Below are 22977 nucleotides of genomic sequence, written 5' to 3' on the forward strand. Positions count from 1 at the left end.
CTATCTATCTATCTATCTATCTATCTATCTCCTATCTATCTATCTCCTATCTATCTATCTATCTATCTATCTATCTATCTATCTACTATCTATCTATCTATCTATCTATCTATCTATCTCATATCTATCTATCTATCTATCTATCTATCTATCTATCTATCTATCTCCTATCTATCTATCTCCTATCTATCTATCTCCTATCTATCTATCTATCTATCTATCTATCTATCTATCTCCTATCTATCTATCTACCTATCTATCTATCTAATTAGAGGACTCATGGCCCAGTCCTAGGGCGCCTGCACCCAACTCCACACACGTGGTTTGTGCCGCTTGGACTTTCTTTTTGTTATCTATCTATCTATCTATCTCATATCTATCTATCTCCTATCTATCTATATATCTGTCTCATTCATGATGACTATCAAGCTAATTATTCAAAATATATTTTCTTGTATTAAGTTCAGGCTTAAAAATAATTATAAGGCATTTTGGGAGGAAAATACATCCCAGCAGCCCAGCGTTAGAGGTCAGGATGGCAAATATCTCCACGGCCACCATGTATTTCCCTCTGGTGCTGAGATAAGCCGGGATCATGGCGATCCAGACACTGCAGAACATCAGCATGCTGAAGGTGATGTACTTGGCCTCATTAAAACTGTCCGGTAATGTCCTGGCTAAGAAAGCTGTAATAAAACTAACCGCAGCCAGAACCCCCATATAACCCAGGACAGAGTAGAACCAAAGATCTGACCCTTCATTACACTGAACTACGACCTTCTCCTTATAAGAGTGTGTGTCCAGCTCCTGGAAGGGAGGAGAGAGGGTCACCCAACTCATACAGAGGACAACCTGGACCGAGGAGCAGATCAGGAGCACACAATTAGGGAGTCTCACTCCAGTCCATGTTCTCCACACACTTCCAGGCCTGGTGGCTTTGAAGGCGATGTAAACCATGATGGTCTTGGCCAACAATGAGGAGATGGACACTGAGAGGAATATTCCAGTAGAGATCTGACGTAACATGCAGGTTATATCCACAGGACGACCGAGGAACAAGAAGACACAGAGGAAGCTCAGCATGATGGAGACCAGGAGAATGAAGCTCAGGTTCTTGTTATTGGCTCTCACTATGGGGGTGTTATGAAAAAAAACAAAAATTAAAAGTAATAAAACAGTCATAATACAGAAGAAAAGTGATAAACAAGAAAGAGCGATGGAAATGATATCCTCGGCATAAGATAAATATTCTAAGTCTTTCAATACACAGGATGTTCTGTTCTCATTGGGCCACGAATCTTCTGGACATTTCATGCAATCTTTACTATCTGAAAAAGAGAAAATAAAAATAGAAGTTAAGGATTATCTGCACATTTTTCCATATGTATAATGCACTAGAGATTTTGTAAGCCATTTTAAAAGAAAGGGGAAAAACTCAACAGTTTTGCTGTAAAAAAGACAAAACTTCCCCTCAGAAAAGAAAGTCAAAAGTTCATAAAACATTTACAGTAATGTAAATTGTATTTTCTGAAACAGTAACATTGAAAAATAGAACTCACTGCCTAAAAAACAATCCCTCACACATCCCTAGATGAATGTATTGATCTCTGATGCATTTATATTAAAAAAAATAATAATTCAATGTTAAACCTTGAAGATCCAGATTTACTCTTTTTGCATTTCCATTTTTCACTAATTTTTATTTTTCCATGTAAGGAGCTGTAGGAGGGCTTGTTTTCTGCCTAACACATTGCACTTCCTAGTGATAACGATGCAGTGCAGTGAAAATGTAGAAAAACGTATATGGCGCATTTTCATGTTCACAGCTTTTTCTGCTTTCACTGTGACCTCCGAGTGACACCTCTGGTTTATTCCTTCCGTCGCTGTAATGGCAGGAATATAACACTTATAGAGGTTGTTTTATGTTTTAATATATATATATTTTTTTAATTAACTTCTGTGCAAAAAATTTTTTTTTCATTTTTCCATATTCTGACACAAATTTTTCATGCTTTGGTGTACGGACCAGTCTATAATGTCATTGCCACCATGTTGTGGAATGTAACCCTGAGGAAGTCGCATGGCTGCGACGTAACACGCAGGCTGCCTCCAGCCATAAGCTTGAGACGATGGGGCTTATTTACTTAGGGTCTGAGGAACGCACTTTCGTAGGATATTGGAAATTTTCAGCATTTTTCGCCACTGTGACAGCTATTTAGAAAGGGATTGTTTCGCATGCGATTGGATTTTGGCGCATCGGCACCGGCTTTCATACGACACAATCGATCTGACTGATTTGGATTGAGCACTGGATTTAATATTCAAATTGTGTTGCAAACAATGCACTTACATGCACCAGGAAGAGGAAGGTGAACTCCAGGGACCTGAGCGGGAAAGCGACACATGCAGGATATCGGGTGCAGGATCTTAGTGACTCCTCGCACAGCACATTATACACGGACAATGCACTTACATGCACCAGGAAGAAGAAGGTGAACTCCAGGGACCTGAGCGGGGAAGCGACACATGCAGGATATCGGGTGCAGGATCTTAGTGACTCCCCGCACAGCACATTATACACGGACAATGCACTTACATGCACCAGGAAGAAGAAGGTGAACTCCAGGGACCTGAGCGGGAAAGCGACACATGCAGGATATCGGATGCACGATCTTAGTGACTCCCCGCACAGCACATTATACACGGACAATGCACTTACATGCAACAGGAAGAAGAAGGTGAACTCCAGGGACCTGACCGGGGAAGTGACACATGCAGGATATCGGGCGCCGGATCTTAGTGACTCCCCGCACAGCGCATTATACACGGACAATGCACTTACATGCACCAGGAAGAAGAAGGTGAACTCTGGGGACCTGAGCGGGGAAGCGACACATGCAGGATATCGGATGCACGACCTTAGTGACTCCCCGCACAGCGTATTATACACGGACAATGCACTTACATGCACCAGGAAGAAGAAGGTGAACTCCGGGGACGTGAGCGGGGAAGCGACACATGCAGGATATCGGGCGCAGGATCTTAGTGACTCCCCACACAGCGCATTATACACGGACAATGCAATTACATACACCAGGAAAAAGAAGGTGAACTCCGGGGACCTGAGCGGGGAAGCAACACATGCAGGATATAGGACGCACAATCTTAGGGATTAATAAACGGACAATGCACTTCGGGTGAGCTCCTTCGGCTGGGACTTTCAGACAGCTTGATAAATCTGCCCCATTATGTTTTTTTCTACCAGTCTCTCACTTGACTTTACTTGTGGCGGAATGTAGACCTTTTTTATCAGCTCAGGTCCTTATGCATTTTTGACACTTTTTCTACATTTGTTAAATGATTTTTATTATATCTGATGCGTGTCATCAATTTGTCTGTATTATGTGTAATAAAATTGTAAGCTTTTTGAGCCTGTACACAATGGGGCAGATTTACTTACCCGGCCCATTCGCGATCCAGCGCCGCGTTCTTTGCACAGGATTCGGGTCCGGACGGGATATGAAGGTAGTTCCTGCGCCGTCCACCAGGTGGCGCTGCTGCGCTGAAAATCATCTGAACGCACCGGAATGCACGGAGCTGGACCAGGTGAAGGTAAGCGCTTCCCAAGCGACACTTTTTCGTTTTTTAAATGTGGCGGTTTTTCCGAATACGTCGGGTTTTCGTTCGGCCACGCCCCCCGGTTTACGTCGCGCGCATGCCGGCGCCGATCGCGTGCGCCAAAATCCCAGGGCAATTCAGGTACAATCGGCGCAAATCGGAAATATTAAGGTAACACGTCGGGAAAACGCGAATCGGGCCTTTAGTAAATGACCCCCACTAGCTTTTGCTTTTCTACTAGTGTACAACCTTTTGATAACTTTTTATAAAATTCTAAATGGTGAAAAAATAGCATTTTGGACATTTAAGTTTTTATATTTTATTAGATTGGGACTTTTTAAACATAGTGATACCTAACATGTAAATGATTTTATTTGTTTATTTCTTATTATCAGTTCTAGTGAAAGGGAGCGATTTGAAGTTTTACTTTAGTTATTTATATATTAATTTTATTACTATTTTTTAGACCCCCAACTGTATTTTAACCTTTAAAGGGTCTAATCATTTCTAACATATTTCCCGGGTGTCCCTGTGATCCACGTATAGGATCACAGATACACCCATGCCCCTCTCCGTGGTGGCACCCACGCTCACTTACCTCTCCATGCTCATGCTCCCATCACGCGCCAGCACGTGCATCCCTGCTCCCTAGGGCGCACGCACGGCACTCACGGATTTAAAGAGCCAGTGCGCCACTGATTGGCGCTGGCCACTTCTGGTGTTTTTTTTATAAGCTGGCTTCTCCCAGCAACCACTGCCGGATCGTAGTGCTTATTGCTTATGAGAAAGCTTCCTTCTGCATTCCTTGTTCCTGCTCCTATCTCCCGTTGTAACCCTGGACCAGACTCTGACCTAGCATCTCTGCTGCCTGTCTTGACTATCCGCCTGTTCCTGACTCTGAGACTGCCTTGTGTTCCTGTACCCCGACCTTGGCTGTCACCATGGGCAAGTCGCACCTGTGGAACGACCTGGTGGAACCACGCCCCAGCAAGACAATCCTGCCTTGCGGCAGGATCTGGAGAAGATCGATTGCCACTTAGATTACGGTCACAGGTGTCAGGTTGTATGATCATTATATATATAATTTTTTACACATGCCCTGTAGACAATAGATGGTCCATCAGATCTACCTGACGTATTAGATATTTCCCCTTCCGCACATGGGGCACATTGGTAACAGCACAGGTGTATGTCAGAACCTGTCACTTTCCTCTCTCCAGGTAAACATCTTGGTGAACATCGAGAGATGGGGATCTGCAGAAAGTAGACAAGATTCATATACAAGTTCTCCATCATGATTACGACTGCCCTCTTTCCACATTCCCCCCTGGCATGAAATATTCCAGTAATAAGGATAGAAATCCTCCCACAACTCACTTCTTCAGCATTATTTTTCCACATTATATTTTTTGTATGAACCCAATTTGTCAAGCCGTCCATTGAGCTTATTTTGTAGCCTCCAACCGTGTTCAGGATCAACCCATTCGTTACAATAACATTTTTAACGATGTAGGTGATTTCTGTTTGTCCTTCGTCAGAGTTCCCTTGAAGTTGTGTCCCGGATTCATTCAGCTGCATCATTGATTGTAGATAACGGTGGACCTTCCATAAAGAAAATTAGTTAGTAAAATTATTTTTAATATAGTAGAAGTCATAAAATTAATAACTTTTTGCCATTTTGCTGACATGGCCCATTTTAAAAATCTGACACATGGTTATAACAATGAAAAGCTTTAACTTCCAGATGATATTGAGATTTTACACGTTAAAGATTGGGCGATTTTATTAAGACTGGAATTAAAAACCACTGCTTCTCCCGTATTTATTATATGGCTCCGGCCTCTTACTAAATCGGGAGCAAACTCCCCCAGTTTGGAACTAAGACCAGGTCTGATGAGGTTGAGTTTCCTGCTATAGCCTAGGCTAGTTTTCTTGCAGAGTCTTAAGTTCAAGCCCATGGCCAACCAATGCCTGTCACACTCCCTGCCCACACCCTGCCCTGAGATGCCCAAACTGGGGTACGGGTCCAGTAAAGAGGTGGGGATTTATGTGCCATTTCATTTAAAGCATATTTGCCCCCCCCCCCAAAAATTAAAAACGTGTTGCAAACTGCGACTAAGCACTACCACTCCCTTTAGATGAAGTTTCAGACTTCTAAAGTTTCCGAGAAAATGCAACTGTGACGCAAACACATAATAAATGCATGTGCAAGCTTAATAAACCTCAATAGCTTTTTCCGCGCAAATACAGACAAAAAACTGTTGCAGACACAATAATATATCTTGGCCAATAAACCGTGGCAGCCTCTTCGCAACCACAGCAATGAGCTTGTTTGAGCCAGGCTGTGATTGGCTAGTTTAAACATGTGACCATTCTGTATAAGAGGCAAGGTCACATGTCCGGGCACCTTTACAGACAGTAGTCAGGGCTAGGGAGAGGCTGCTGATTTTGATTGTGGAAAAAAAACTATGTACTAGTACTGTAAAGCGAGCAATAAACAAGAAAGATAAAGCATTTAAGCTACTAAAGCAAGAAGGTAGCGATGAGGCATTACAGGATTATAGAGAGGAAAATAAATCCTGTAAAAAAACATATAAAGGCAACAAAAGTGAAAGTAATATTACCAAGAAAATAAAAAAAAATGATCCCAAAATAAACCCTAACTGGAGATTTTACGTTGAATTGCTAGGGATATACAACCTGTTCTACATAAAGACACGGGACTAAAAGAAATATTCTCAGTCCCCTCTCTTCTTTTTTTCCGGCAACCACCACACCTTTAACAACTTGTTGTCTGTAGTGCCCTGAGGCCACCATCAAAAAATAGCATCTCACCTGACCATGTACTTGTGCTACAATCACAGCAGGTACATAAGATCATGGGGACATTTTCCTGCAGGTCTTCTAATGTGATATACCTTATTTTGTGTGAGACAGAAATTGAAATCAGGAGATGTACAGGGATAACTATGTAATTGGTTATAAGTCCTGTACAGGTTATTGCACCAAAGAGATGCCCCACATAATTCTATATACAGCTATACACAACCTATAGTACCCCTCAAAATGAGGAGAGAAGAGTGAGGCAATCTGACAACATCAAAAATAAGTATAAAAAATTATTAACAATCTTTAATTATGCAGACATATATACACATAAACACAATTAAAAGTTGTTGAGAAGTACATGACAGGTATGTGGGGTAAATATAGAGCAGAGAAAAAGACAGTCATACCCGGACATATGTGGGTTGTATAAAGGTGTATAAAATATTTGGAAGGGCTGGTATGTATAGGGTAGTAACCCAGGAGTAGTATGATTGCATGCAATGATAATGGCGCAGCTAATGTTTGTGCCAATATAGTAAAGCTAACAAACAGATTTGGAGTCTTTAAACCAGTCCTTACCAGTATTAAGGGTAATTGTACACAATGTCCGAGCGATGACTGCCGCCCCGACGCGCGTTTCGGCTCATATTGAGCATTCGTCTGGGGGTGGCGTCATCCCGGTTAAAGGTCACCTATAAAGGAGAGTTGAGCCAATGAGAACGTATTCACTGCGTCATGTTCTCACGATAAGAAGCAAGTGTCGGGATCACGTGATCCCGGCATGCTCGCGCATGCGCAGTTGCTGTCCGGATACCTAGTGTTGTGAACATGGCGCACTAGATCTTTTCGTTCATGCGCAGTGCGAGGACATACAGAACAGTCTGTGCATTTGAGGAACCAATATGAAGACAAGGTAGGTTCTAAGCCGAAGGTACAGCGATATCAATACATTGTAATAATGCCTAGTACATTAAAGTGACGAGTGCAAGTCTTTAAAAAGAATATTATTATAAACGGTGCACAATATGATACACATACATAAGTAAATAAAGTGACTGTCACGTCTGCGCCTGCTGTCTCCTCTATCCGTGCTAGTAGGATTAGGAGACACTGAGTTTATCATCATTCTGCAGTGTGAACTAGGTCCTATGCTGTCTGAGCTGATGTCTGCCACTCCCCTCGCTGGGTCTGTCTTGCAGGAGTTAACACTGTGATCTGTGATTGTTGCTCCTTCCACCTGTGGCAGGGCTGAGTTCCCTATAAGTGTCCAGTGTTGCTTTGACTCCTTGCTGGTCAAACTGCTATCTTGCTGTGTTTCTAGCTCTGTTGTATTTCTGATTTCTGGTTTCTGAATTCTTGCCTGTTTATTGACTAGTCTATTGGATTGTGATTTGGTTATTGATATTCCTGCTGTTGCCAACTCGAATTGTTTACCTCGCCTTATTGTGTTTGTTTGTCTGTATTGTTACATGTTCACACCTTACCCAGGGAGGGAACGTCGCCCAGTTATTGGCCTCCGTTTAGGGGGGACCCAATAAGTAGGTAGGGAGAGATTGGGGGGCTCAGTGTTAGGGCTCACTGTCCTTGTTTGTGTCCTGCCTTTACATTTTGACCAGCCATAAAAATAAATATTATATCACTGGGCCAGTATTATGGAGGCTATTGGCAACCAGATACAGGGCTTAGTTCAGATGGTACAGAACCTTGCTGAGCGGGTTCAGTTGCAGGAACAGCGCCCCCCTGCTACCTCAGGTTTGTCAGTGTGTGAACCTAAAGTCAAGCTTCCTGATCTCTTTAGTGGTGATAGGAAGCTTTATTTCTCCTTCAGGGAGAGTTGTTATTTGTATTTTCGTCTTAGGCCCCAGTCTTCAGGAAATGAAGTTTAAAAAGTGGGCATTATCATTTCACTTCTGCGAGGTAGTCCCCAAGAGTGGGCATTTTAGTTAGCCTCTGATGCACCTGAATTGACCTCTGTGGATCTTTTCTTTTCAGCCTTAGGATCTCTATATGAGGAACCAGACAAATCCAGCTATGCTGAGGAACAGTTGACTGCTTTACGTCAGGGTAAACGTGCAGTTGAGGACTATTCTGAATTCAGAAGGTGGGCCATCCCAACGGGTTGGGGTGATCGTGCCCTTAGGTACCAATTCAGATTGGGCCTGTCTGATGCCCTTAAAGATCTGCTAGTAGGACATCCCAAACCTAACACTCTAGAACAGGCTATGTCTCTGGCAGTCAGAGTAGACAGGCGCTTTAGAGAACGTAAGCGTGAGCGTGTGTCTGCTTTCTGTGTTCCTACTTCTCTGCCTTTTTCCTCTGTCAATCCTTCTAAAGAATCACGGGGGAATACTGAAGAACCCATGCAAGTGGGCACCATTTCACCCTGTGACCGCAAGGAACACCGTAAAAAGAATTCGCTCTGTTTCTACTGTGGGAACTCCGGTCACCTGATAAGGAAGTGCCCTGTAAGACCAGCGCCGGAAAACTCCAGCGCCTAGGCGGCCTTCGGGAAGGTCGCTTAGGCGCACAGGTATTTCCCGAATCAGTCTCAAAAATTTTGTTACCCATAACCCTCTCAATCAATGAGAGATCTGTTTCTGGTAAAGCTTTTGTGGATTCAGGGGCTGCTGCAAATTTTGTTAATTTAAATTTTGTTATGGCCCTCGGTGTTGATTTGATAAAGCTGGATGCTCCATTCCAGGTTACTGGTGCTGATTCCTCTCCGTTAAAGGAGGGTAAGATTGACTCTAAAACTCCCCAAATTTCCTTGCCGGTTGGCTCCATTCACACTGAGTTGTTGCAATTTTTTGTGTTTAAAAATTTATCTGCTGATATCATCTTGGGTCTTCCATGGTTAGCTCTACACAACCCAGTCTTTGACTGGACCTCTGGTGAATTGACTAAGTGGGGTCAAATGTTCCTCTCATTGTTGTTCTCTGCTTGTTACTGAAATTCAGTCTGAAGATGTCATTCTGCCAGAGTACATTTCAGACTTTTCTGATGTTTTTGATAAAGGTTCTGCTGAGTCCTTGCCCCCGCATAGGCCTTATGACTGTGGAATTGATATCCTGCCCGGGGTCAAGTACCCCAAAGGGAGGATATTCAATTTATCTTCCCCAGAGCGTGAGGCCATGCGGGAGTACATCCGTGAAAGTTTACAAAGGGGACATATCCGCCCGTCCAACTCTCCTATGGGGGCAGGATTCTTTTTTGTCGGAAAGAAGGACGGTGGTCTCAGACCTTGCATTGACTATCGTGAACTTAATAACATTACTGTAAAGAATCAATACCTGCTCCCATTGATCCCTGACTTATTCAATCAGATAGTGGGTGCCCATTGGTTTTCCAAGATTGATTTGCGTGGAGCCTATAATCTGATTCGTATCAGGGAAGGAGATGAATGGAAGACGGCGTTTAATACCCCAGAGGGACATTTTGAATACCTTGTTATGCCTTTTGGGTTGTGTAATGCCCCTGCTATCTTTCAACAATTTGTAAATGACACCTTTCGTGATCTTCTGGGTCAATATGTTGTGGTTTATTTAGATGATATTTTAATCTTCTCTCCAGACTGGGCCACTCATGTACAACATGTCAGAAATGTACTGTCTAGACTTCGCCAGAATCAGTTGTTCGCTAAACTGTCTAAATGTTTGTTTGGAGTCCAAAAATATCCTTTCTGGGTTATATTATCACTCCTGAGTCTTTTCGTATGGATCCCGCCAAAGTCGCGGCTATTGAAAATTGGGAACAGCCCACAAGCTTGAAATCCTTACAGCGATTTTTGGGTTTTGCTAATTACTATCGAAAATTTATAAAAAATTTCTCTGTTTTGGCCAAGCCGTTGACAGATCTCACTAGGAAAGGTGCTGATGTAACCCATTGGACTCCAGATGCTGAGTTAACATTCATGCAATTAAAACAAAGTTTTATGAATGCTCCTGTTTTGATCCAGCCTGATTTGAATCAACCTTTTATTGTAGAGGTTGACGCATCTGAGTTTGGGGTTGGAGCCGTTTTGTCTCAGGGCCCTGAATCCCTTACTAACCTTCATCCTGTAGCATTTTTCTCAAGGAAGTTCTCCCCTACTGAGCGCAACTACGATGTTGGTAATCGTGAACTCCTGGCCATAAAGTGGGCGTTTGAGGAGTGCAGGCACTTCCTTGAGGGGGCTAGACATCAAATTACAGTTATAACAGACCACAAGAATTTGCTGTATTTAGATAGTGCTAAAAGGCTTAATCCTAGACAGGCTCGTTGGGCTTTGTTTTTCACTCGTTTTGACTTCATTATAACATATCGTCCGGGGTCTAAGAACACTAAGGCTGATGCTCTATCTCGTAGCTTCTCCAGTAATGCCCCTGAGACGATTCCAGAAAAGATCCTGTCGCCCGGTGTTGTAATTTCTGTCATTGACCAGGATTTAGCCGCTGCCATTGCTAATGCCCAGGATTCTGCTGCCGTCATGGTCCCGTGATGTCCAGGGTTTTGTGGCTGCTTGTGAGGTCTGTGCTAGATCTAAAGTACCTCATCATTGTCAGGAAGGACTTCTTCATCCTCTCCCTCTTCCTAGAAGACCCTGGACTCACATATCTATGGATTTTATAACTGATTTGCCTGACTCCCAGGGGAAAACTGTTGTCTGGGTGGTATGTGATAGGTTCTCTAAAATGTGTCACTTGATTCCTTTGAAGAAGCTTTCCAGTGCCAAGATATTAGCCTCCCTGTTTATCAATCATATACTTCGTCTTCATGGGATTCCAGAGAATATTGTGTCTGATCGGGGTGTTCAGTTTGTATCCAAATTTTGGAGAGAGTTCTGTGGTCGTCTGGGTGTCTCTTTGTCCTTCTCCTCCGCCTTTCATCCGGAGACCAATGGCCAAACTGAGAGATTAAATCAGACTCTGGAGCAATTTCTAAGGTGTTATGTCTCTGACTCTCAGGAGAAATGGAGACAATTCCTTCCCCTCGCAGAGTTTGCCCTAAACAATAGGGTAAATTCCTCCACCAAGGTTTCGCCGTTTTATTGTAATTATGGGTTTAATCCTAGGTACTCGTCGTGTAGAGAGATTGAATCTGTTAATCCGTCTGCTGAAAGTACCTTCCAAAGGCTAAGCTTAGTCTGGGCTCGGGCTCTTTCGAACCTGGTTAAAGCCCAAGATTCCCAACAACGTCAGGCTAACAAAAAACGGTCACCTGGTCCGGAGTATGTCGTGGGGGAACGTGTGTGGTTGTCAACCAAAAACCTACGTCTTAGAGTGCCATCATGGAAATTTGCTCCCCGCTATGTGGGTCCATATACTATTACGGAAGTGATAAATCCAGTGGCATTCAGACTTCAGTTACCCCGTACCCTCCGTATCCATAATGTCTTTCATAAGTCTCTACTGAAGAAGTACATTCTCCCTGTCCTGCCTAGGTCTGAGCCACCGGCTCCCATTGTCATTCAGGGAGAACTGGAGTTTGAAGTTGAGAAAATTGACTCTCGCAGAGTTCAGAACTCTGTCCAGTATCTTGTACATTGGAAGGGGTTCGGCCCTGAGGATCATACGTGGGTCGCTGGCAGAGATCTTCATGCCCCGCGCCTCCTCAGGCAATATCACCAGCGAAACCCCTCCAAACCTGGTGGTCAGTGGCGTAACTAGAGTCCACTGGGCCCCGGGACAAAATTCCTAATGGGGCCCCCCCCCCAATTATACCTAAAAAAAACCCTCAAAACCCTTTCTGCTAACTGACATTTCAGTGATTACATATTCTGCCCCCCACAATTAATTATTTAATATTCTCCCCCCCCACAATGAATTATTTCCTATTCTGTCCCCCCCACAATGAATAATTACATATTCTGCCCCCCCACAATGAATATTACATATTCTGTCCCCCCCCACAATTAATTATTTAATATTCTCTCCCCCCACAATGAATTATTACATATTCTACCCCCCCCCCACAATACATTTTTACATATCCCCCCCCCCCAATTAATTTTTACATCAAATTAATTATTATATACAATAAGCCCCTTTTACAACTGATTGATCAAAAAAAAAACCCTGTACACTCACCTCTGGCAGCAGGTCCCGCGTCTTCGTTCTTCAGCCCGCGGCCAGACAGGAAAGGGTGCGCGGCAGCGTGATGATGTCATCACGCGGCCGCGCATCCAAGTTCCTGGAGCGATGTGCGCCGGGGTGGTTTTCCGGCCACATCGCTCCAGTAATAGTGCTCGACCGGCCGGAAACGGCCACATCGAGCACTATACAGTGACGGGCAGGAGCTTCCTGTCCGGACGGACGGAGGCCCCTGCCCGACTGCCAGTGGCGTACCGACCGCTGTCGCCATTGATACGGTCGCCCGGGCCCCCCGTCCGATGGGCCCGGTCTCAATGGCGACCGCTGCGACCGCGGTCGGTACGCCACTGCTGGTGGTCCTAATGAGGGTCCAGTGGCCCCTCGTAAAAGGGGGGGGGGTACTGTCACGTCTGCGCCTGCTGTCTCCTCTATCCGTGCTAGTAGGATTAGGAGACACTGAGTTTATCATCATTCTGCAGTGTGAACTAGGTCCTATGCTGTCTGAGCTGATGTCTGCCACTCCCCTCGCTGGGTCTGTCTTGCAAGAGTTAACACTGTGATCTGTGATTGTTGCTCCTTCCACCTGTGGCAGGGCTGAGTTCCCTATAAGTGTCCAGTGTTGCTTTGACTCCTTGCTGGTCAAACTGCTATCTTGCTGTGTTTCTAGCTCTGTTGTATTTCTGATTTCTGAATTCTTGCCTGTTTATTGACTAGTCTATTGGATTGTGATTTGGTTATTGATATTCCTGCTGTTGCCAACTCGGATTGTTTACCTCGCCTTATTGTGTTTGTTTGTCTGTATTGTTACATGTTCACACCTTACCCAGGGTGGGAACGTCGCCCAGTTATTGGCCTCCGTTTAGGGGGGACCCAATAAGTAGGTAGGGACAGATTGGGGGGCTCAGTGTCAGGGCTCACTGTCCTTGTTTGTGTCCTGCCTTTACAGTGACAGTGCTAAGGATGCAATATTGTCATGATATTGGTGCGAAACATTTATGTATGATACATAGATTCAATTCATAAAATACTAAATGGATAAAAAAATCTGGATGGTGAAAAGGTACTGAAAACAGGGGAAGAAGATAAAAAATATTAATGATCACTTCACAGAGCCCACAAAACCCATAATTATCGGATCATATAGAATGTCAGATATAACAGGGTAAACATTCATTATACATTAAAAAGTATTAATAGTCGTAAAAGAACTCTACTATAGAGGGTTCTGATTGTTATTTATAACTTAACGAGTAGGAGTGAGTACCCCTTTGTAAATGTACTTCTCAACAACTTTTAATTGTGTTTATGTGTATATATGTCTGCATAAATGAAGATTGTTAATAATTTTTTATACTTATTTTTTTATGTTGTCAGATTGCCTCACTCTTTTCTCCTCATTTTAAAGGGGTACTATAGGTTGTGCTTATTTTGTGTAAGCAGTGTCCAACCACAGGCCGTTCCCCCAGTAGGAAAAATCGCCCAGTAGTCGCACATTTCTCCAGAGTGGACCACACTATAAAGGGTTTGTCAATTACTGCTTTAATGAATCATTGTAAGACACAGAGGGAAAAAAAATGGGAGTATAAATTTATGCAGAGAGTTAACTCCTTACAAAGTGGCCATAATATTCATGCCAGGTTCATGAGCCCATGACCTAGAGGCCACAAGCATATAAAAGCCAGAGCTCTCTTGTAACAGGTTTTTAGTCTGTTTATTACTATACTGTCATAAAAAAGATGTAGATGGAGACCGTTGAGGATCCTCTGGGCGTAGAGGATGTCCCCTGTCTATGGTGATGGTAGAACCTCCTCTTCTCTAGGTGTAGAGGATGTCCCCTCTCTATGGTGATGGTAGAACCTCCTCTTCTCTAGGTGTAGAGGATGCCCCTTGTCTATGGTGATGGTAGAAACCCCTCTCCTCTGGGTGTAGAGGATGTCCTCTGTCTATGGTGATGGTAGAACCTTCACTTCTCTAGGTGTAGAGGATGCCCCTTGTCAATGGTGTTGGTAGAACCCCCTCTCCTCTAGATGTAGAGGGTGCCCCCTGTCTATGGTTATGGTAGAACCTTCACTCCTCTAGGTGTAGAGGATGCCCCCTGTTTTTAGTGATGATAGAACCACCACTCCTCTAGGTGTAGAGGATGCCCCCTGTCTGTATTGATGATAGAACCAACACTACTCTAGGTATAGACGATGCCCAGTGTCTATTGTGATGGTAGAACCTCCTCTCCTCTAGGTGGATAGGATGCCCCCTGTCCATTGTGATGGTAGAACCACCTCTCCTCTAGGTGTAGAGGATGTCCCTTTTGATTTTGATGACAGGAACATTTCTCCTCTAGGCGTAAAGGATAGCCGCTGTCTGTGGTGATGATAGAAACCAATACTTGTAGGTGTACTGGATTCTATAATGATGATAAAACCTCCTCTTTCTGTGGTGTAGAGAATGCACCACATGTATAGTAAAAGTAAATCCTCCTATACCATTTCTTATCTCTGTATGGAACAGTTAAACTCTTAAAATCCATATTCACTGGATTTAAAATTCAAATCTGTCAAATATTGCAGAAGTTAAACCATAGTAAGAGGTCTTTCACTTCATTAACATTGACATGATTTTCTATACATTTTTTGTTATTTCTTTTTACCTTTAATTTTTAATGTTATCTAATTTTTTTTATATTTTCCCTTCCTTTTCCCTTCAACTCCCCTGTTAAATCCTTTTTAAATCCTCTATTCCTTACTACCCCCATTTTACAGATATTTTTGGGTGTAATAATTTGGATCCCAACCGGCTTCAATGGGGTTTGTGTTTGGCTTTACAGTCTGTTTTAGGTCTGTATCTCAAACAAAATTTTTTCCCGATGTTCGGACCAGCTTGATAAACCCAAATTTCGACAAACCAGCTCATCAGATTACCAATCATCTATCCAGGAGAGATAAGAGCATTGAGGTTACTGGTAGATTATTTCTATAGATTCACCTTGTGTGGAGGATGATGCATCTGATGGTCTTTTTGGTGGCCATGAGAGATGGACATATCATGTAAGGCAGTAGCCAGGGACTGGACAGCCTGATACATACTTAAAGTGCTGTCGTATGACATGAAGTTAAAAGTTGGCACCCACGGTTCTGTTCCTTCACATTTCTTAAGACGTGTTTGATGTGCATGTTCATACTTTTTATTTTTTAACTTTGATGCAGTTGAGCAATTAAACAATTCAATAGAAACATCTCGAAGTAGAAGGTCCTCAGGATTCTTCAAGACAGAGGAATTCAGTAAGTAACTTTCCAGGTCTAACAATTTTCCTGGGTCCAGGGCAAAAGATAAACTGAGATTAACTACCAGTGTATTATCAAACTTGTTAAAGAAAGAAAGTGGAGAGAAGTTTGGATTTAATATGAAGGTTCTGTCCTCTATCACATCTGTGAGTCTACTGAGAAAACTTAGTATATGATTAGAATGAGTTCCACATAATATAATGATCTTGGCAGAAGACTTCCTTATCTCCTTCCTGTATAATTCTTGCTTTTTCTTTTCTATATATTTGAATGGATGTCCACATTGTAAGACAAAGGCCACACAGATGCCACGACTGCCGAGAAGATTGGTCAGTAATCGTGTCTCTCTATCCCCAGCCTCATCCTCCGAGGTTATAATTCCAACCCAGTTCCATCCAAGGTAGTTAAAAAAATGAGATATGACGGAATAAGTTGTGAAGTCATCAGGAACGGTCCGGAAAAGAGCCGGGAACAGATTCCTATCACTCAGCAATGTGTCTGTAGCTCCATAACTGATCTGTATTGTTAAAAAAGGACATTTATTATCTGTGATATGAAATAAGAACATCATCAATGTATGAGGGAAGTTCAATAAGTACCCGTGTTAGAAATGAAGACAACATTTTTTTTCAATTTTTATTTTTTTTTATTTTTCAACATATTCCCCTCATAGTAAGATACACTTCTCCCAACGTTACTGCCATTTTTTTAACCTCTTTAAAAAATAGGATTTGTCGAACTCTCCAAAATACGCCTCTGTCTCGGTGATGACTTCCTTGTTTTCCCGTGATCCATTTCTTCAGGGAACAAGAAAGTTGCATGGAGCCAGATCGGGTGAATACTGGGGGTACGTTATCGTAGTGAAACAGCACCTTCATTTTTTCCAAATGCGGCCGCCAACTTATCATGTAAAATATTAATTGCCATTCTGGTCGACACCCCTACGGCCTCTGCTACTTCACGCACTTTCTTTCGTTGATCAGCGGGTATCATGTCATCGAATTTTTGAATGATTTCCACAGAAACCACATCTGCCGGGCGTCCTGGTCGCTCCCCATCAACAACAGATGTTTGCCTATGTTTAAATTCGTTGAACCAATATCTAACTTTGGTCATAGATGGCAAAGTGTCGCCATAAACAGCATCCAACTTTGCTTTTATCTCCTCACATTTTTCCCCATCCAAAAACAAAAAGTGAATTACCAGACGATACTGCTCTGTATCCATCTTACCAAAAATCACTAAACACGTCTTACGCAAATGGCTTCCAAATCCAAACCAACCAATCAATCAGTCTGCAATTTGTTTTGCCGTTGTTTGATAGATGGCAGCACACGACGATTACACCGACTTCCCTCAGGAATGCCCTATTTTGTCAAACACTTATTGAACCGCTCTATATAAGGGGTTATTATTCTTCTGCATTCTGACTTTATTCATTGTTGGAAAATTACCACTGTAAATGTTATAGGATGGGATCTGCCGCACTTCATCAGGTTTGGCTCATAATACACATATTAGCTAATTCTGTGTCTGCCCGTGTGCCAGAGAATAAAACTGATAATAGCAGGTGTAAATTTGCACTATAGAAAGCTAATATGATAAAATTTGGTGATCCAAAGGAAGCTCCTCCCATTAAACCCCTCTCACCTAAACGGCAAATTACATTAGAATTCTGTTATTTTCTGTTTTTGCCTGAACTATAAGGCTTTATGTATAATCTCTTTCTTGCATGGCTCATTTATCTGTAATCTGATAATTGGCATTGATTGCTTGGGAATCGTGTCGGCTAGAGAGAAAATTCCAAGTACTCTGGAATCAGTGGCACCTTATGTAGGAACCTGGCAGCAGAAATTGACCTAACAAACCAGTTCCTGTATTTGCCCAGTACCAAGTAGCTAAACACCTTTCTGATAATGTTTCTCTCAGGACCTAGTATGGTGGCAACACCTAGAAAACTGACTTAAGTGAGATGTTGTAGTTGTATAAAGTCATGTAGGCGGAGTATTTAGCCCTGTAATAAAGCTTCCTATCCGCCCAGCCACTACAAGCATCTGCTGTGATTGATATCACACACCAGACTGCAGGAGAGGAGGTAACTAGTGTCCCTGGGTGTAGGGATGTAAAATACAGTGAGTGGAATCTTTTTGAGCATTTCACGACAGTAAGAGCTGGACTTCAGTGCTAAATTCTTTTTATGTTCCACAACTATAGATGAGTGAGTTGGTGGAAATTCAGGTTCATCACCTCCTAGTGTTGCAACTGAGCTCTCAATGTGCAATGGAAACTCCCCAGTAGTATCCACATTATGGTGCACTTCGACTTTTTGGCAACTCTTCCTCCTCATGTTCCTAGTCTGCCACCATGACTTCCTTTGTCATAGCCTAAAGAGATTTTTAAGGAGATGAAATTTGGGTATGGTAGAGACGACAATGGCATCATCGTCTCTAACCATAAGTCATATGCCACCAATATGGAGGAATATTGGAAGCTGTGCAGCACCAAGTAAATGTTCCTCATACAGGTCCAGTTGATGGTAAAGTCATTCCTTCTACTCAACTGTGTGTTCTGGAGCTGGTATTCCACAATTGCCTGCTGCTGTCTTCAACTAGCTGGTACATCGCAAATAAAGTAGTGGGGGGCATGTCAAAGTTTCTCTGCAGTGCAGATAGATGAGCAGCAGCAGTGTATGAACACCAAAAATGCACACAAATTGCACGCATTTGAAGCTGCAGCTCTCACAGATTGGTCTGGAACCTTTGCACCGCCACGTTGATAACAACTTGTGTCAAAATGGCCAAACCCAAAGCTTCTACAAGGTTCTGGCGGCTCTTGCACACCACCAGGACCTGAGCTTGTGGGTTGGGCCAAACTTTTGCTTTAAAGATGCTGAGCTAATTGGATGATGTGGACAGGCTTTTTAATGGTAGTTCTGCCAGTGTTGGAGGTGTCACATTTGTCCTTAGTGTGGAGACAGGTAGCCTTAGAACTGGAAGACGATGGAAAAGGTTAGGCCAGTGATAGGTGTTTCCAGGTTTTTTCAATGTATCAGCCTATGCAGCTCATGTTTACTCTGCAGGTGCCTGGTCATACATGAGGTGCTCAGATTGCTAAGGCCTTGGCCATTCTCTATTGACTGGTGGCACAGCATTAAAATGACACTTGTACTGTCGTCTGAATTCTGTGAGAAAAAATGCCACACTGCAGCCAACCTGTGGAGTGGCCTTTGTTTCTTGGATCCCAGACATGGGCAGTAGAAGACGATGAGGTGGCTACTTGCTGAATCCTGCACCCTGCCCCTTTTGCTTGTTCTTCTCACTGATGTTTCTTCCTGGCCACCACAAGTACCAAACTATACTGTGATAGCATCTTTAGGATCAAGGTATTACTGTTATACACTGACAACAACAAATATATGAACCACGTATTGATGCACACTATTCACTGACAGAAGCATGTTTACAAATCAAAATATGTTTGATGGCAATTTGCGAATTTTCTGAAGCTCAAACCTGTACAGAGATAAGACATTCAGGATCTTGCTTGATGATGCAGTAAATATTGCAGTATTACTTTACTAAATATCTCTGCACTACAGCACTACAGCAGTACATTAGAAGCCTACTGCAGTACTTTAAAATGCCCTAAAAAGGGCAATTATTGAAGATTTCCTCCTGTCCCTAATAATACAAGTCTCCTTTATAAACGTAGGTGAAACATACTTTTACTGGTGAAATAGGTTGTCTTCTGCTTTAATGAAAAGATTTGGAGTTTATTGTTCTCTTTATATGACATCAAGTAACCTTAGATGACCAATCCGTTACATCTAATCATGGAATTTGGTGATGGAATTAAAACAATGGATTTGATATTATGAGTTCTGAGTTTTATCAGACATTTTGACCAAAGTTAAATTCAATGTGATTGACAAAATAATGTATCCACAAAAAATATATACACCAACAGAGTAAACAACATAAAGAATTTGACGAGATTTTAACCCCCCCCCCTTGATAAAAAACAAACAACAAGATTACCGTAAGAAAATCTAATATCAATAATTTACTTACTAAAGGAGATGCCATGGTAGATTCCTCATTGTTGCATTATCCCTAAGCTTGCAGAGGCTACACGGGGCCTGGAACATCATCTGTGAGCTCCAGACCAAAAGACTATTCTTTGGTCCAAGTAGCCCTGCAGACTCACCTCCCTGTGTGTTCATGGGCCACGTGAATGGGGCGGCATGGACCGTGAAGATGCAGTGGCTGCTGGTGTGTTAGGGAGTCTTTGTGAAGCTACAAGGGGAACATGAGCTTCTACCCATTCACAAGCAGCATGGGCATGCAGGACGGTAGTTCTCCAGGACTACTTGGGGTATGGCTCGTAACTCACAAAGGCTCCTCCACACCTCTGCTGGTAATTTACATATAAATAAAATAAGGTTTTTTGAGGAAAAAGACTCTTTACTAGGGTATATAAAACACAGTTTAGGGAAGATACAGCCATAATGAATCTACCACGGGGTCCACTGCAGTAAGTTGATTCACAATTATAGATTTCTTTTAAGATAAAATACATCCCAAGCAAGAAGTGAACAAAGGCTAAACAATCAATTAGGTCTTCATGAGACTGGGATCAACTAAGATTAAAGAGTAACTGAACTTTTATAAAGTACTTGACTATAATGTCCTATCTGAGACATAGATGATGCAGGAGATTATAGGGAGTTTCTATCTCACCCCAAGTGCTTTATACACATCAGTACCTGTCATTAATTGCCCTTAATGTTCTGTATGATTCTGCTAAGAGCTAAGAGGAGCTGATAGGAGGCTGTAACTTTGGATCAGTACCGGAGAAGTCATATAATATATTGTTGTACATATTAATTTACATCAAACATGACCATATGACTGACCTGTGTGTACGGATATATCCCCAGGAGCTGAGCTATCGGTAAAGTGGTGGATGAGAAATGATCTCCGATAAAACCCACAACCTTCTTCTTCCGGGTGCAGGAATAATTAGGGACAAGGTATCCGGGTCCGGATAATATTTGTATTATGCTCCTTATCGCCTTCTTGGGGTCTGAACACGAGTCATAGATGTGATATCCCAGGGTCAGGTTTGGGAGAATTAAATGATTTTTATTTATTTCATCAACAGCGTAAAAGAAAGCCACGAGATTCTTGTAGTAAGGAGCGTGGATACTGAAAAATAAAGAGAAGAATGTGAAAAGCCTAAAAGTAGGTAAAGAAGTGTCAGGAGGACACAATCTGCATGTAGGGAGGACATAAACATCTGTTGTAGGTTGATGCTCTCCATGCAGTCGCACTCCTCACCTATAGGGTAATTTTGTAATAAAAATGTGCAGTGTAATTTATAATATTATTTTGTGGTGGCGGCTGTAGAGTAAAGGTAAAACAGTTATGTAATGTATAATGTACCAACCCAGCCGGGGGGAGACTAATGCCCGTGCAGTACAATGACGGATGGGTATTTACCATGAGCCTCTACAGCAGTGACGAGGGTTTGGATCTCAGAGATTGCACCCACTGTTTAATCGTCTGGTCTTATTTTTAAGTAATTTTTGGAATATCAGGACCAAACCAATAGAAATCAACTGGGTGGAATGTCCATATATGTCAATAAAGAAAAATGAGTTAATACAGAAATCCAGTGTAAAGCAATAACACAAGGAAAGGGAATCATACATCTTACCAGATCTCTGGATAAGCATGGTCCTTCTCAGCTGTGTTGTATGGAGTCATAAGAGAATCGGGTAGTCAGTTACCGAAGGTGGAGGGATAGAAAGTGTGTACTATAACAAGTCCCCTAAATTGCTCCTGCCCCGACAAGTTCCTAAGACTGTCCCTGACATGTTTCTACTCAAAAGAACATCTTCAGGGGGAGCAAGAAAAAACATTGCTTTTAGGGGAAGGTGAACAATAACAATATTGTTGGGTAAACAGAGGGCAGTGTCCATGGAGCTGATAAGGAGAGCTGGAGGGCCTATCGCCCAGTGGTCTCTGTGTCCACTCTGGTAGCTTGGTGTCAGTTGTTGAAGTGTTCCTCCTGAGATACTGTAGAGGCTTCTTGTTATTTAAAAAAAAAAAATTAAAAAAAGCCAGAACACATTTAGAATAAAATCCAGATAATTTTATTAGGTATCCATTAAAAATATTGCACTGGACACGTGCATACAAGGTGCAGGTATACGACCTACGTGTTTCAGCTTAAAACAAAGCCTTAATCATGGTCTAAGGGAAACATGTTAAAAACAAAGCTTATAGCACCATTGCACACCTGATTCATTAATTACTCACATCGTCACATCCGGTCTAAGACATCAGCAAATGTTTCATTTGTTAGAATTTATAAATAGTTATTATTCAGTAAACCAACTTAATTATGTACGATAAGTCATTTTTAGAGTTCATTCCATTTGGATACCTAGAATTGAACGCTAGTATCCAGAAAGCCTCTCTTCTCAGAAGGACTTTTCTCCAATTACCCCCTCTGGCTGGACGATTAACTTGTTCGATGCCAACAAAACGCAAACAAGAAAGATCTTTGTTGTGCATCTCGATAAAATGTCTGGCAGCTCCTGAAGCGTTTGAGTCGCCATTTTTAACCCCTTAAGGACGGAGGGTTTTCCGGCTCATTTCTCGCTCTCCAACTTCAAAAATCCATAACTTTTTCATTTTTACGTGTACAGACCTGTGTGAGGGCTTATTTTGTGCGTAACAAATTTTACTTTCCCGTAATGTTATTTATTTTAACATGCCGTGTACTGCGAAGCTGAAAAAAAATTCCAAATGTGGAAAAATTGAAAAAAAAACGCACGTGCGTCACGTTCTTGTGGGCTCAGTTTTTACGACTTTCACTCTTCGCTCCAAATAACACGCCTACTTTATTCTTTGGTTCGGTGCGATCGCGGTGATACCAAATTTATATAGGTTTTATTGTGTTTTAATACATTTTAAAAAATTAAACGAATGTGTACAAAAAAGAAAAAAAAATTTTTGCTATCTTCTGACGCTAATAACTTTTTCATACTTTGGCGCACGGAAATGTGTGAGGGGTCATTTTTTGCGAAATGAGGCGACGTTTTCATTGCTACCATTTTGAGGTCTGTGCGACATTTTGATCATTTTTTATTTCATTTTTTATGTTATGTAAAAAGG

The 22977-nt window shown here is 42.3% G+C and overlaps 1 protein-coding gene across 1 annotated transcript; it reads right to left on the bottom strand.

Annotated features, from left to right (window-relative positions):
• Nucleotides 1-429: 429 nt before the first annotated feature.
• On the bottom strand, nucleotides 430-21561 carry LOC140070293 (vomeronasal type-2 receptor 26-like). The gene is made up of 6 exons (XM_072116646.1): nucleotides 21512-21561; nucleotides 20709-21000; nucleotides 15495-16310; nucleotides 5083-5220; nucleotides 4749-4872; nucleotides 430-1328 (listed from the first exon to the last, which is right to left on the bottom strand). Exons 1-6 carry the CDS (start codon nucleotides 21559-21561, stop codon nucleotides 430-432), a joined length of 2319 nt encoding a protein of 772 aa, XP_071972747.1.
• Between the last annotated feature and the right edge of the window lie 1416 nt (nucleotides 21562-22977).

Source organism: Engystomops pustulosus, chromosome 7 (assembly GCF_040894005.1).
Source record: "Engystomops pustulosus chromosome 7, aEngPut4.maternal, whole genome shotgun sequence".
Lineage (NCBI taxonomy): Eukaryota > Metazoa > Chordata > Amphibia > Anura > Leptodactylidae > Engystomops > Engystomops pustulosus.

Coding starts and splice junctions, on each gene's coding strand:
- LOC140070293 (XM_072116646.1), bottom strand. CDS start 21,561: ATGACTCCATACAACACAGCTGAGAAGGACCATGCTTATCCAGAGATC. Junction 16,311..20,708: donor GGATATATCCGTACACACAG/GTCAGTCATATG, acceptor TTAACAATACAG/ATCAGTTATGGAGCTACAGA. Junction 4,873..5,082: donor ATGGGTTGATCCTGAACACG/GTTGGAGGCTAC, acceptor TACTTTCTGCAG/ATCCCCATCTCTCGATGTTC.